This window comes from Taudactylus pleione, unplaced genomic scaffold, assembly GCF_031769625.1.
Source record: "Taudactylus pleione unplaced genomic scaffold, aTauple2 ptg000559l, whole genome shotgun sequence".
Classification (NCBI taxonomy): domain Eukaryota; kingdom Metazoa; phylum Chordata; class Amphibia; order Anura; family Myobatrachidae; genus Taudactylus; species Taudactylus pleione.
In genome coordinates this window covers 2,589,351-2,603,514 of record NW_028284961.1, presented here as the reverse complement: position 1 = coordinate 2,603,514, position 14,164 = coordinate 2,589,351, and the positions used below count along the sequence as shown (strand labels likewise).

At 50.0% G+C, this 14,164-nt stretch overlaps 1 protein-coding gene across 1 annotated transcript in view; it reads right to left on the bottom strand.

Moving 5' to 3' along the window:
* Positions 1-14,164, bottom strand: part of LOC148481847 (maltase-glucoamylase-like) — a 212,421-nt gene that overhangs the window by 98,985 nt on the left and 99,272 nt on the right. The window contains exons 21-22 of the mRNA XM_088452934.1: positions 4,384-4,472; positions 3,019-3,068 (exon numbers count right to left, since the gene is read on the bottom strand). Of these exons, the coding sequence (XP_088309060.1) occupies positions 3,019-3,068; positions 4,384-4,472 (139 nt within the window). The remainder of the gene's footprint in view (positions 1-3,018; positions 3,069-4,383; positions 4,473-14,164) is intronic.

The window sequence follows — 14,164 nt, the reverse complement described above, 5'->3', positions numbered from 1 at the left end:
TGTGTTCATACAATGACACAGCGTGCACATGGGCCCTCTCATGTGTTCATATGATGACACGGCATGCACACGGGCCTCCTCATGTGTTCACACGATGACACGGCGTGCACAGTTCATACGATGACACGGCGTGCACACGGGCCCCCTCATGTGTTCATACGATGACACGGCGTGCACACGGGACCCCACATGTGTTCATATGATGACACGGCGTGCACACGGGCCCCCTCATGTGTTCATACGATGGCACGGCGTGCACACGGGCCCCCTCATGTGTTCATACGATGACACGGCGTGCACACAGGCCTCCTCATGTGTTGATACGATGGCACGGCGTGCACACGGGCCCCCTCATGTGTTCATACGATGACACAGCGTGCACACGGGCCTCCTCATGTGTTCATATGATGACACAGCGTGCACACAGGCCCCCTCATGTGTTCATACGAGGATACATCGGGCAAACAGGGGTCCGCATGTGTTCATACGATGACACGGTGTGCACACCGTCTGCCTCATGTGATCATACGATGACACGGCGTGCACACGGGCCTCCTCATGTGTTCATACGCTGACACGGCGTGCACACGGGCCCCCTCATGTGTTCATACGATGACACGGCGTGCACACAGGACCCCTCATGTGTTCATATGATGACACGGCATGCATACGGGCCCCCTCATGTGTTCATACGATGGCACGGCGTGCACACAGGCCTCCTCATGTGTTGATACGATGGCACGGCGTGCACACGGGCCCCCTCATGTGTTCATACGATGACACGGTGTGCAAACGGGCCTCCTCATGTGTTCATACGATGACACAGCGTGCACACAGGCCCCCTCATGTGTTCATACGAGGACACGGCGGGCACACAGGCCTCCGCATGTGTTCATACGATGACACGGCGTGCACACGGGCCCCCTCATGTGTTCATACGATGACTGGGCGTGCACACGGGCTCCCTCATGTGTTCATATGATGACACGGCATGCACAGGGGCCCCCTCATGTGTTCACAAGATGACACGGCGTGCACACGGGCCCCCTCATGTGTTCATACGATGACACGGTGTGCACACGGGCCTCCTCATGTGTTCATAAGATGACACGGCGTGCACACGGGCCCCCACATGTGTTCATACGATGACACGGCGTGCACACGGGCCCCCTCATGTGTTCATACGATGACACGACGTGCACACGAGCCTCCTCATGTGTTCATACAATGACACGGCGTGCACACAGGCCCCCTTCATGTGTTCATACGATGACACTGCATGGACACATGCCTCCTCATGTGTTCATACGATGACACGGCGTGCACACGGGCCCCCTCATGTGTTCATACGATGACACGGCGTGCACACGGGCACCCTCATGTGTTCATACGATGACACGGCATGCACACGGGCCCCCTCATGTGTTCATACGATGGCATGTCGTGTACACGAGCCCCCTCATGTGTTCATACGATGACACGGCGTGCACACGGGCCTCCTCATGTGTTCATACGATGACACGGCGTGCACATGGGCCCCCTCATGTGTTCATACGATGACAGGGCGTGCACACGGGCCTCCTCATGTGTTCATACGATGACACAGTGTGCACACAGGCCCCCTCATGTGTTCATACGAGGACACGGCGGGCACACAGGCCTCCTCATGTGTTCATACGATGGCACGGCGTGCACACGGGCCCCCTCATGTGTTCATACGATGACAGGGCGTGCACACGGGCCCCCACATGTGTTCATACGATGACAAGGCGTGCACAGAGGCTCCCTCATGTGTTCATATGATGACACGGCATGCACAGGGGCCCCCTCCTATGTGTTCACAAGATGACACGGCGTGCACACAGGCCCCCTCATGTGTTCATACGATGACACGGCGTGCACACGGGCCTCCTCATGTGTTCGTAAGAAGAAACGGCGTGCACACGGGCCCCCACATGTGTTCATACGATGACACGGCGTGCACACAGGCCCCCTCATGTGTTCATATGATGACACTGCATGGACACAGGCCTCCTCATGTGTTCATACGATGACATGGCGTGCACACGGGCCCCCTCATGTGTTCATACGATGACACGGCATGCACACGAGCCCCCTCATGTGTTCATACGATGGCACGGCGTGTACACGAGCCCCCTCATGTGTTCATACGATGACACGGCGTGCACACGGGCCCCCTCATGTGTTCATATGATGACACGGCGTGCACACGGGCCCCTCGTTTGTTCATATGATGACACGGTGTGCACACAGGCCCCCTCATGTGTTCACACTATGACACGGCGTGCACACGGGCCCCCTCATTTGTTCATACGATGACACAGCGTGCACACAGGCCTCCTCATGTGTTCATACGATGACATGGCGTGCACACGGGCCCCCTCATGTGTTCATACGATGACACGGCGTGCACCACGGGGCACCTCATGTGTTCATATGATGACACGGCGTGCACCACGGGCCCCCTCATGTGTTCATACGATGATATGGCATGCACATGGGCCCCCACATGTGTTCATATGATGACACGGCGTGCACACGGGCCTCCTCATATGTTCACACGATGACACGGCGTGCATACGGGCCCCCTCATTTATTCATACGATGACACGGCGTGCACACGGGCCCCCTCATGTGTTCATACAATGACACGGCGTACACACGGGCCCCCTCATGTGTTCATACGATGACACTGTGTGCACACGGGCCCCCACATGTGTTCATACGATGGCACGGCGTGCACACTGGCCCCCTCATGTGTTCATACGATGACTCGGCGTGTCGGTTATGTCAGTACTTTGTGTAGATTTTCTGTTCTTGCGGTTCTGTTCCAGTTTAATCATTTATCCCCCATTGTACTATTTTTTTGCAGTGATGTTTTAGATTTTGGCCACATAATATTTCATAGAACCCCAAATTTAATTCTGAAATTGGTGCAGCTGTAGCCCCCCCACTCTCCCCCCAACACATCATTTTAATAGAATGAAAAGTACTTACATTGGAAACAGAGAAGCTATATAGAATATAGTTGCCTGATTCTATGGTGCCTAGGAACAAAATAAAAACCAAAAGAGAAATATAGTCATCTGCAGATTAATACAGTGTCACCCCTTTCAGACATAAACCCCAGCTTTAACCTGGCTCGGACCTTGGACATTGAGCATGGGTGGAAGCTGGGCTTTCAGTACATACCCCCCTTTCACAACTGGGTGATGGACCTAGGTTATCACCCTTTACACTAGACCCAGGTCTTCCAGTGACCCAGTTCTACCAGTGACCCAGGTATTCCATCTAACAGTAGATGCTTGGAGATGGTGTCATCCCCAAACGCTACTGTGCCCACCAATCAAGTCCTTTTAGGCATGACCCGGGTCATCAATTTATTGCTCCTGGACTTGCCCTTAATGTATGACTGAAGTTACCTGTGCTGAATTGATTAATTGATGAGAAGTTTGTTTGCACACAGGTGACTGTGAGAGGTCCAGAAGCAGAGTATTGTGCACCTAAGGAACAGGGTCCTGTTGGACGGTATGCATCCTGGAGGTATGTAATGTCCAATATTCATGAAGGTACTGGTTTCAGCCCACAAAATGGGTGACTGCAGGTGATAGCTGCACTTTAAAATTAATCAATAGCACTCCTACAAGTGGCAATAAGGAGGATAACCACTCTTCCAGAATTAATTATTCTACTAAAGATACTTGTGCTGAGCTGTAAATTACTTTAGAGCAAGATTAATATGGATTTTAAATGGACTATTTTTTTGGTGCTTAAATTCCTCACCTATATACCTACTTACCCAAGTTGTATACATTTTACTCATCACACTAATATTATCAATTGAGTGTTTTAATACATAGAGAAAAAATAATTAACGCACACGTATAAGACATCTTTTCATGTATACTGTTAATTGGCAGCACCTTTATCTCACATATACTTTGCATTACTGCTTTTTTGTGTGTGTTAACTGTATCTTCGAGGTACTTATAAAGAACTGCTAGAAACTGCTGTCTGGTCATATTGATTAACAGTATGGGTGTGCCAATTAATAACTAAATAAGGTGATCTATGGTCAATAGATAAAGCTAAAATTTAGGATGAAATCTAGCAAAATTCTCATACGGAAAAAAAAAATTCACAATTGTCTGCATTTCCACCAGTACAATGTTTTTACCAGACTATTAGTTTGAAAGTAACTACATAATAAAATGACTGTTTGAAACAATACAATACAATACATGTATAGTTTAATATTATTCATTATTAATTATTCTTTGATGTCTTGCACTGCATTAAACTAATAAAATACAACCTTTATTCCAGGTACTAGAAGGAACATGAACAATTATTTGCATTTACCTCTAGATTCTAGATCATCCCAGTAGAATTCCCCACTGGCAGAATTTGCATCATCCAATGCGATTATAAGTCCAAGAGGATTTTTACGACTGAAACATATTAGTAAAGAAGTTGTTTATATAACTTTCACATTAAAACAAAATGTGAGTTATAGAATATCACAATGAACTTATTTAGTTCCAAACTTAAGTGATGAATTAGCAGAGAGCGTATGTAACGAAAAACTGATCTAAGAGGTACAGCTTTTCCTATAATAACCATAATAAATAATTTTAAAATTGACAAAACAGGTTCTAGCTCTGCACAATATGAGGGAGTTAGACACAAATACAAAATACTATCACATAAAACATTAAACAAGAAATCTTAAGAAAGTGTAGTACAGTGTATTAACCTGCAGATGTCACTATAACTAATGATGCTCTTTCTTGTCCTTAACAGATTACTCTGCAAGAACAACACTGGTATGAAAATAAGTACAGGTACTGTAACTAATAAAAAGGCTTTATTTCAGTAAATGAGGAATAAACTTTTTTAGCAATTAACCTTTCAATTATTCTTACGGCAGAATTCAATTAGACAAGAGCAACCAACAGAATGACTTCCGGTAACTTCCTGGAATATCTCTTTAGCCAATTTTCTGCTTGCAGCCTTTGAAGGTGTAGCCGAAAATCAGTTACTGTAAAGAGCTGATATATGCGCATATCATGTGTATCTCAGGCAACCCAACCTCTGATGGAAGGATATATCTGATGGCTGTACACACTGCATGATCTGGTGTACAACCGTGCAGTATACACTTGTATATCAGAGCCGTAACTAAACTTTTTGGTGCCCTGTGCCAGAGAGTGCATTGGCGCCCCCCACCCCCCCCCCACAATTTTTTAAATAGGGACATAATATAGTGGTCATGGCCTCATGGGGAAGGGCCAGGGAGGAGATAGGGGAGGCCAGGAGATGCTGGGGATAAATAGGGACATAATATAGTGCACCTGAGAGAGGGCCATGGCCTCATGGGGAAGGGCCAGGGAAGAGATAGGAGAGGCCAGGAGATGCTGGGGATAAATGGGACATAATATAGTGCCCCTGAGAGAGGGCCATGGCCTCATGGAGAAGGGCCAGGGAAGAGATAGGGGAGGCCGGGAGATGCTGGGGATAAATAGGGACATAATATAGTGCCCCTGAGAGAGGGCCAAGGCCTCATGGGGAAGGGGCCAGGGAAGAGATAGGGGAGGCCAGGAGATGCTGGGGATAAATAGGGACATAATATAGTGCACCTGAGAGAGGGCCATGGCCTCATGGGGAAGGGCCAGGGAAGAGATAGGAGAGGCCGGGAGATGCTGGGGATAAATGGGACATAATATAGTGCACCTGAGAGAGGGCCATGGCCTCATGGAGAAGGGCCAGGGAAGAGATAGGGGAGGCCGGGAGATGCTGGGGATAAATAGGGACATAATATAGTGCACCTGAGAGAGGGCCAAGGCCTCATGGGGAAGAGATAGGGGAGGCCAGGAGATGCTGGGGATAAATAGGGACATAATATAGTGCACCTGAGAGAGGGCCATGGCCTGACCACCCACAGCTTTAGCGAGTGGCCAGGTGATGGTCGCGACCATCGGGGCTTACGACAAGACCCTTGTGATAAGGTCTTGTCTGCCACAAGCCCCAGTGAGCTTCCGGCTCTGATAGAGCCGGAAGCTCACCACTGACATCACTCGTGATGTCAGTGGGGCCTCCCCCAAACGGCAGGCGTTCCTTCGGGAATGCCTCCATTTGGCCAGCCGCTCCCCCCGAGCTGTCGAGCTGTCGATCAACATCGATAGCCGCCCCTTTTAGATGCGAGCGCCGGAGCGAGTGATTTGTCGCTCGCTCTGGGGCTCTCGTATACGCAGTGCGCACCCCGCACGTGCGCACTGCCCAGCCATCGACCCGCTTGCGAGCGGGTCTGAATCATTTCCCGAGTTCACACTGTAATAGTGCATACACACGGTACGTTCTGTACCACCAACAACTTGAAAAATATCTTTCAGTGAAGTCCTCCTGCCACATCTCTGAACAGGCAAAGTTGACGATATCGTCCAAGTTGGCCTGCATACATGGACGATGAAAGATATCTTTATCGTCCATGCGGGAATGCGCATCATTGGTCACTGTCAGGTTGGTGACTGCAAAAAAGTGAGCGATATGAATGATAATGATATGAACAATATCTTTATCGTTCATGAAAGTCTTACTGTGTGTACGCACCACAATGTTCCGCTGGAGAACACCAAAGACATCGGTTTCAACTGCGCAAGTAGTGTGGATTCTTGTTAAATAAATATTGCTTTTGTGATGGAATCTCTCTCTTTCTCTGTCTCTCTCTGGGTGGGATGCATGTCGCATCGTCTTCATGTGACGCATCCCGCTGCTCTTCACATGCATGCCGGCGTTGGTAACACCGGTATGCATGATAAACACCACAAAGGACAGCTCTCTCAGTAAGAGTGGCCCTTTGCGATGGGGGAACAACCGGGTCTATGACCCAGAAGCCGCTCTGGTGTCCTCCTGCGCATGTGCAGAAGGACACTCGCGCCATGAGGGGTGTTGAGAGGGATCCAATTGCATCCCTCTCTCAGCACTCTTCTGATAGAAGCCCATAGAATTCTATAGGGTAACAACATCAGGAAGATGCCATTACCCACCGCAACAAAACCCCGTCGTGCATCGCATTCCGGTACTTGTTGCATTTATAAGATACTGTCAAACCCACATTTTCGGGGATTAAACACATTTCTAGCTTTGCTGCATCCCGCCCTGTCTCTCTCTCTCTCTCTCTCTCTCTCTCTGTCTCTCTTGCTCCCCTCTCCTCTCATAAATCTTTAATCCAATTCTGGATGCCCTAAACTGTGGCCTGACTACAAGCCCCATTTACAGGTTTGCAATATCTGCAGATGTTGCGTGTAATAATTCACTTGTTGTAACCCACACAATTGTGCCTCTATCCAGAAAGAAAATCTCTCTGTATTAAGGGCAAAACATTCACATCAGAGAATTTATAGCTACAACCCAATCATTTTACTTGAATTTATCATTGTTTGTGGTTACAAGAATGCAGGGCTGAATCCAGAAACTGTCATGGTGGACAACTGCATGATTTCCTGCTGAGAGAGAGTCCCCCGAAAAATGTGGAGGTCGCCTGGAGAGCAGGAAAGTGCAGACTTGGATTGACCCACAGGCCTCTGGGAACCTCAGCTCTAGTGGGACAAAGTGTAGAGGGTGCGTCTAACACGGGCTAACAGCTGTCAAGTATGAGTGGGCCCTCTCCTGGTCTCCTGTATATAGAATTTCTGTGACCTATTTCCACCATGCATTCACAGTAATTCTACATCCAGTAAGTAAGGTGGGGGGGGAAGATATAGTAAAACTGTCTGTGCCAATAATATATCCTGCATGTGCCAGCGTGCCATAACAACCAGCTACATGCATTCTGTGACATGTAGTTCCACCTTACCTGTCCTGGAGGTGAGCAGGGACAGGAACCTTTCAGGGTGGGAAGTGTGAGTTAGGCAAGTGATGGGGTATCTACAGCTACCAGGGGCGCCGATAGGAGATCAGTCCCATAGTTCCCTGAAGTTGGTAGCCTTGAGAGTGAACTAAGGGGGTCATTCAGACCCGCTCGTGAGCGGCAGTACGCTCGCAAGCGGGTCGATGTTCCCCCACTGCGCATGCGCACGATGGAGGGAGCTCCGTCGTGCGCATGCGCGAGACCCGGCGAGCGACGGGCTCTCCATCGCTCCGGGTCTCGCACCAAAGGGGGCGTGCTGTCGATGTTGATTGACAGCACGCCCCCTTTGGTGGGCGTGCAGGGGGCGTGCCTGCCAGACGGAGGCGTTCCCATGGGAACGCCTACCATCTGAAGCCGGCCCCACTGACATCACTAGTGATGTCAGTGGGAGTGATTTTGGCTCTGATAGAGCCAAAATCACTCCAGGGCTTGCGGCAGCGAGACCCTACCGCAGGGTCTCCATCGCAAGCCCAATGGTCGCGATGGTCTTGACCATCGCGACCATCATCGTGGACGCTCGCATAAGCTGTGGGTGGTAACCCACAGCTATGCGAGCGTCCATGAGGACGCTCCTTAAACAGGTAGGAGGGCCCTGATTCAGAGTGAGCGCTCTGGTCAGAGCGTTCAGCTCTGAATCAGGCCCCAAGCCAGTAACAGAGCAGACTGGAAGATTATAAGCCATTCTAATCAACTGTCAACTATTTTTCAAGTAACATTTTCAAGTACAGGTTGAGTCTCCCATATCCATAATGCTTGGGACCAGGGGGATTTTGGATAATGGAATATTCCGTATTTTGGAATAATTGCATATCATAATGACAAATCTTGGGAATGTGACCCAAATATACACACAGAATGCATTTATGTGTTATATACATCTTATACACACAGCCTGCAGGTATTTTTATACAATATTTTCAATAATTTTGTGGCTCAAACAAAGTTTGTGTACATTGTACCATCAAAAAGCAAAGGATTCACTATCTCAGTCATGCTAAAAATATTCTGTATTTCGGAATATTCTGTATTTCGGAATATTTGGATATGGGAGACTCAACCAGTATTATAAATAATATTTATATATATATATATATATATATATATGTAATAGTATCGCATTATACATACAGGTTGAGTCTCCCATATCCAAATATTCCAAAATAAGGATTTTTTTTTTAGCATGACTGAGATAATGACACCTTTGCTTTTTGATGGCTCAATGTACACAGACTTTGTTTAAGACACAAAATTATTGAAAATATTGTATAAAATGACCTGCAGGCTGTGTGTATATGGTGTATATAACACATTAGATAAACGAAATGACTGTATAGGAGTGGAGAGGGTTAAACTTCCTAGGCTGGGGGCAGACCAGTGTGAGGAATCATGTGATAATTAGGGCCAATGGGTTTTTAGGGTTGTAGGTTATAGCAGGGATATTAGAGATTGTTGGAGGCGGAGTCAGCCTCTTTTGTTCCTGTCTTGGGAATGGGTAAGTGCTCTTACCTGAGCTCTGTTATATTTTCTTCATAGCCATCCTTCTGTTTTTCTTTCCTCTTCTTATCTTTGTTCTTCACCTTCTTCATCTATCCCTCTCTCTCTCTGCCCTCCCCCACCTTTGCGCTCTGCATTTTCTAACAATCCTCCTAACCCTTATAAGGACTGTGACCCCCCCCCCAAATTGGTAGCATGCCCCGCCCGCACCGCTCATCGCGGATCCCCGCCCGTTACCGGGCACAGGAAGAAGGCCCAGGGAGTTCTGGGGAGGCTCCTGCCTCTCAAGAGGGAGCTGAAGGGGCTAGCGCGAGTCGCGCAGCCCCGCGGCGTCATGGGCGGCCGGGCGCGGCCGCGCTTACCCGCGGCCGTCAAGCAGGTGCTGTCAGGGCGGCTGGACACAGCCGCCGGCGGGGGGAAGGCGCGGCTGCTCTGAGCAGCCGCGAGAGGCAGTTAGTGAGCCCGCGGGAGGGCAGAGCTGCCGCGATTAGGGCGGTGAGCGCTCGCCCCCCGCGGGTTCAAAGGTCACAGGCGCACACGCGCACCGCAAGGAGGGCTGCTAATAGCCCTGTTAGTGCCCGGAGGGGCAGGGGGGACTCCCCCACAGTTAATGAAGTGGGGAATGTCGAGGTGGGGGAGATGGACAGCCCTGGCAGCACATTAGGGGCTTTGTCAGTCAGGGAGGCAGCCATTTTAGGACAGGGAGAGCTGATGGAGGATGATTGGCAGGCTAGTCAGCAATCAGCAGACAGGGCCATGTCTGGGGCAGCAGCTTCTGGCTATGTGGATACTCAGGTCCCTAGTGGGGGTGCAAGTCAGTCCTTTGACCCTGCAGCTTTTGCGGCCATGATGTCATCAATGACATCTGCTTTTGCTCCCATGGTTGCGGCATTGGCTCCTAGCCAAGCAGATAGTGAAAGGGTGGATCAGAGGCAGCGTTCAATTTCTGCTACTCTAGGGCCAGCGGTAGATCAGTTCATGCAGGCTTGCAAGGCTATGGGCTCCGCTGCGGCTCCGTTGGCAAGACCAGAGGCGTCTGGGGCTAGTGCTGCTGTGTCTTCTCCTGCTGTGTCGACCGTGCCCAGGGTTTCGGCCCAGGGGGCGGCTTCATCGTCTGTTTCAGATACTGCTGAGGGCGAAGCTATGGAACAGGATTTCAGCGTCGAGGAGGCTTCATCATCGGTCGTGTCCGGGAGGGAGCAGTCCGGATCGTCAGGTGAGATCTCAGAAGATGATGATGTTGCTGACTCTGCCTCCTCTTCTTCCTCTGTCTCTGACTTGTCGTCGACCTCTTCTTCTCTGGCTTCTTCTGTCAGCAGCGCGAAAAAGGCGCGGAAGAGGGCTGCTAAATATGCGCGCAAGGAGGCGGATAGGCGGGATAAGCGGGCTAAGCAGCAGCGTCAGAGTAGTAGCGCGCGGAAGTCCAAGAAGCGTCAGCATCAACCAGGTGTGGTGCATTGCGACAATACAGCAGTATTGCGGGGTCTGCGCGATTGTTGCAAGAAAAAAATCAGGAAGGGCGATTATGTGGACATGTTCATTTTAACTGAGCAAGCCAAAAAAGATTTCAAGGCAGCTAAGCTTAAAGGCGGGGTGGGGTTGGAAGCTTTTCGTTCCTATGATAACTGGCTTGCTGGGTTTTGCGTATTCGCAGCATGCTACTTGAAAGATCGCCCAGGGGAGCACCTGAACGTAATAAGGTATATCCACCTGATTCATGGGATGCAGCGTAAATCCAGGGGCAGCGCCTGGAGAACATATGATGAGGAATTTAGGCGCAAGCAGGACGGATCCAAGCGCTTAGATTTTGGGTGCAAGGACGTGGAAGTGTGGCTTGACGTCACGCAACCACCAAAAGGTGGAGTGGAGGATTCTCGGGTAGGCGGGGATACTCATAAGGGGGGGTCTGGGGCGTGGCGCCCGAGTTCTGATCCCTCCCCGGGGCGTCGACAGACGGGCCCCGGTCGGCTTTCTGCGCAGACACCTTTTAAAGGTAAATGTTTTGCCTTTAATAATGCCTCCTGTTCCCAGGGCCAACGGTGCCGTTTTCGACACCTTTGCTTGCGTTGCAACGGATCGCACCCCGCCTCTAATTGTTTCAGGTTGTCAGCCCAACAGGGATCCAAGTCGGGAGGAGGAGCTATTCCCAAAGCGGGAGGTAGCGCAGGCGCTAAATAGGGCACCAACCCCTATCCGTTTGGATGCTATGTCCAGGTGGCTAGGGTGGTACCCTAATAGGCAGGACGCTAAGTTTTTGTTTTTCGGGTTCAAGTTGGGTTTTCGTTTACCAGTTATAGGGGAAGTTCGAGTCGGTTCCCCGAGAAATTTACAATCAGCTCGACTTTTTCCTGACGTTCTTCAGTTAAAAGTCGAGAAAGAGGTTCAGTTAGGACGTATGGTGGGTCCATTTGCGCATCCTCCAATGGGGAATCTGATTCTTTCCCCAGTGGGGGTGGTGCCTAAGAAAACTCCAGGAAAATTTCGGCTGATCCAGCATCTGTCTTATCCATTGGGGTCCTCCGTTAATGACGCTATACCTCCTGAATTCTGTTCAGTGAGGTATCAGTCTTTTGATGATGCTCTCAGTATCGTTAGGGCATATGGACGCGGGGCCCTCATGGCTAAGATGGATGTGGAGTCAGCTTTTCGTTTGCTTCCTTTGCACCCCGAATCGTTTAGGTTCATGGGTTTTCGCATTGGGGGGGGATACTTCATAGACAAGTGCTTGCCTATGGGGTGTTCGATTTCCTGCGCATACTTTGAAAAATTTAGCACTTTCCTTCATTGGTGCGTAGAGTTTTCTTGTGGGGGTCATGGGATAGCGCACTATCTCGATGACTTCCTCTGCGTGGGGCCCGCTGGGTCAGAGCGTTGTAACGAGTTACTTGGTTCCATGAGAGCGCTGTTTTTTCATTTTGGAGTACCTGTGGCAGACGAAAAGACAGAGGGACCCCTCTCGTGTTTGTCATTTTTAGGTATCGAGATTGATACCTTGGCTGGATCCTGTCGGCTGCCGCGCGATAAAATTGACAAATGGCGAGATTCCATTTCAGAGTGTTTGGTTGCGCGCAAAATTTCGCTCAGGCAGGCCCAATCACTGTTGGGTTGTATGAACTTTGCCTGTAGAGTTATACCGATGGGGAGGGTATTTTGCAGAAAGCTAGAGAGGGCCACAGCGGGGGTTTCCAAACCTCACCATTTGATCCGTTTATCGTCAGAAATAAAGAGAGACCTGGAAGTTTGGGTTTCCTTTTTGGCAGATTTTAATGGGATCAGGATATGGTTATCCCCTCTGGTGGGCAATGTCGATTTGCAGCTTTTCACCGATGCAGCAGGATCTTCGGGGTTCGGTTGCTACCTGAGGGGATCCTGGTGCGTCGCAACTTGGCCAGAGGAGTGGATTCGTGCAGGTTTGACAAGAGATATGCTGCTCTTAGAACTGTTCCCAATAATGGTCGCCTTGGAGGTCTGGGGCGAGCGCATCTGCAATCGCAGCATTCTGTTCAGATGTGACAATCTGGGCGTGGTGCATGCGGTAAACGGGCAGCGAGCAAAGTCGTTGCTGGTTTTGCGTGTGCTAGCGCAGCTGGTGCTTGCCTGTTTGCGCCATAATGTGCTGTTTCGAGCTCAACACGTACCCGGAGTTGACAACGGGATTGCCGATGCGCTGTCCAGATGTCAATGGGGTCGGTTCCGTACATTGGCTCCTGATGCAGAGACTGATGGTGTGCTGTGCCCCTCTTATGTTTGGCAGGTTATCAAGCCGGACTGGAGGGGTTAGCGGAGCTGTCCATTGCACCAAGTACCCTCAAGGCTTACCGTCGGTCTTGGGAAGAATGGGAAGTTTTTTTCCCGTAGCCAAGGCCTTGGAGGTAAGGGTCAGCATCAATTGATGCTTGCTTTTATTTGGCAGCTGTATGTATCTGGCAAATCAAGAGCGGTAGTTTCACGGTACCTGGCAGGTATTTCGTTTTTCTCCAAATTGAAGGGAATCCCTGACCTTACAAGGAGTTTTGTCATCACAAAGGCCTTGAAAGGTTGGGCGCGCGCTGAGCCGGTTAACCCCGATAAAAGACGGCCTATAGACATTTATCTGTTACCGTCCATTCTAGGAGCGGTTGCGGACGTGGCGGCCTCCGGTTTCGAAACGCTTTTGTTTAAGTTAGCTTTTTCCATGGCTTTTCATGGTGCTTTCCGGGTGTCGGAATTGGTTGCTCCCTCCAAGTGGAGGGATTCAACTATGCTGCGTTCGGATGTGAAGGTGGGTGAGAGGTCCTTGCTGTGCAGATTGCGTCGTTCTAAGACCGATCAGTTAGGCAGGGGTCGCTGGATAACATTGGTCCCCTCGGCGGATTGTCGAATTTGTCCGGTCGGCTTGGCCACTCGTTATGCATCTGTCAGACCCTCAGCGGAGGGCTCATGGCTGATGCATGGCGATGGGCTTCCGCTGACAAAATTTCAGTTTAGTTGGATGCTGCGGCGATGTCTTTGCAGCGTGGGCCTCTCACCAGGGGAGTTCGGCACGCATTCGTTTCGAATTGGTGCTGCCACTTCCGCCGCTGCTGCGGGATTTCCAGAGTCACAGATTCAAGCTCTGGGCCGATGGAAATCAGCCAGTTATAAGCGTTACATTCGACCGAATCATTGAGGTTAATGTTGTGCATGCACGTTACATATGGTTTGTTATGTTTTACGAAATGTCATTGGTCCTGGTCTTGTTTGTTTTCCCCTGTCTTTCCT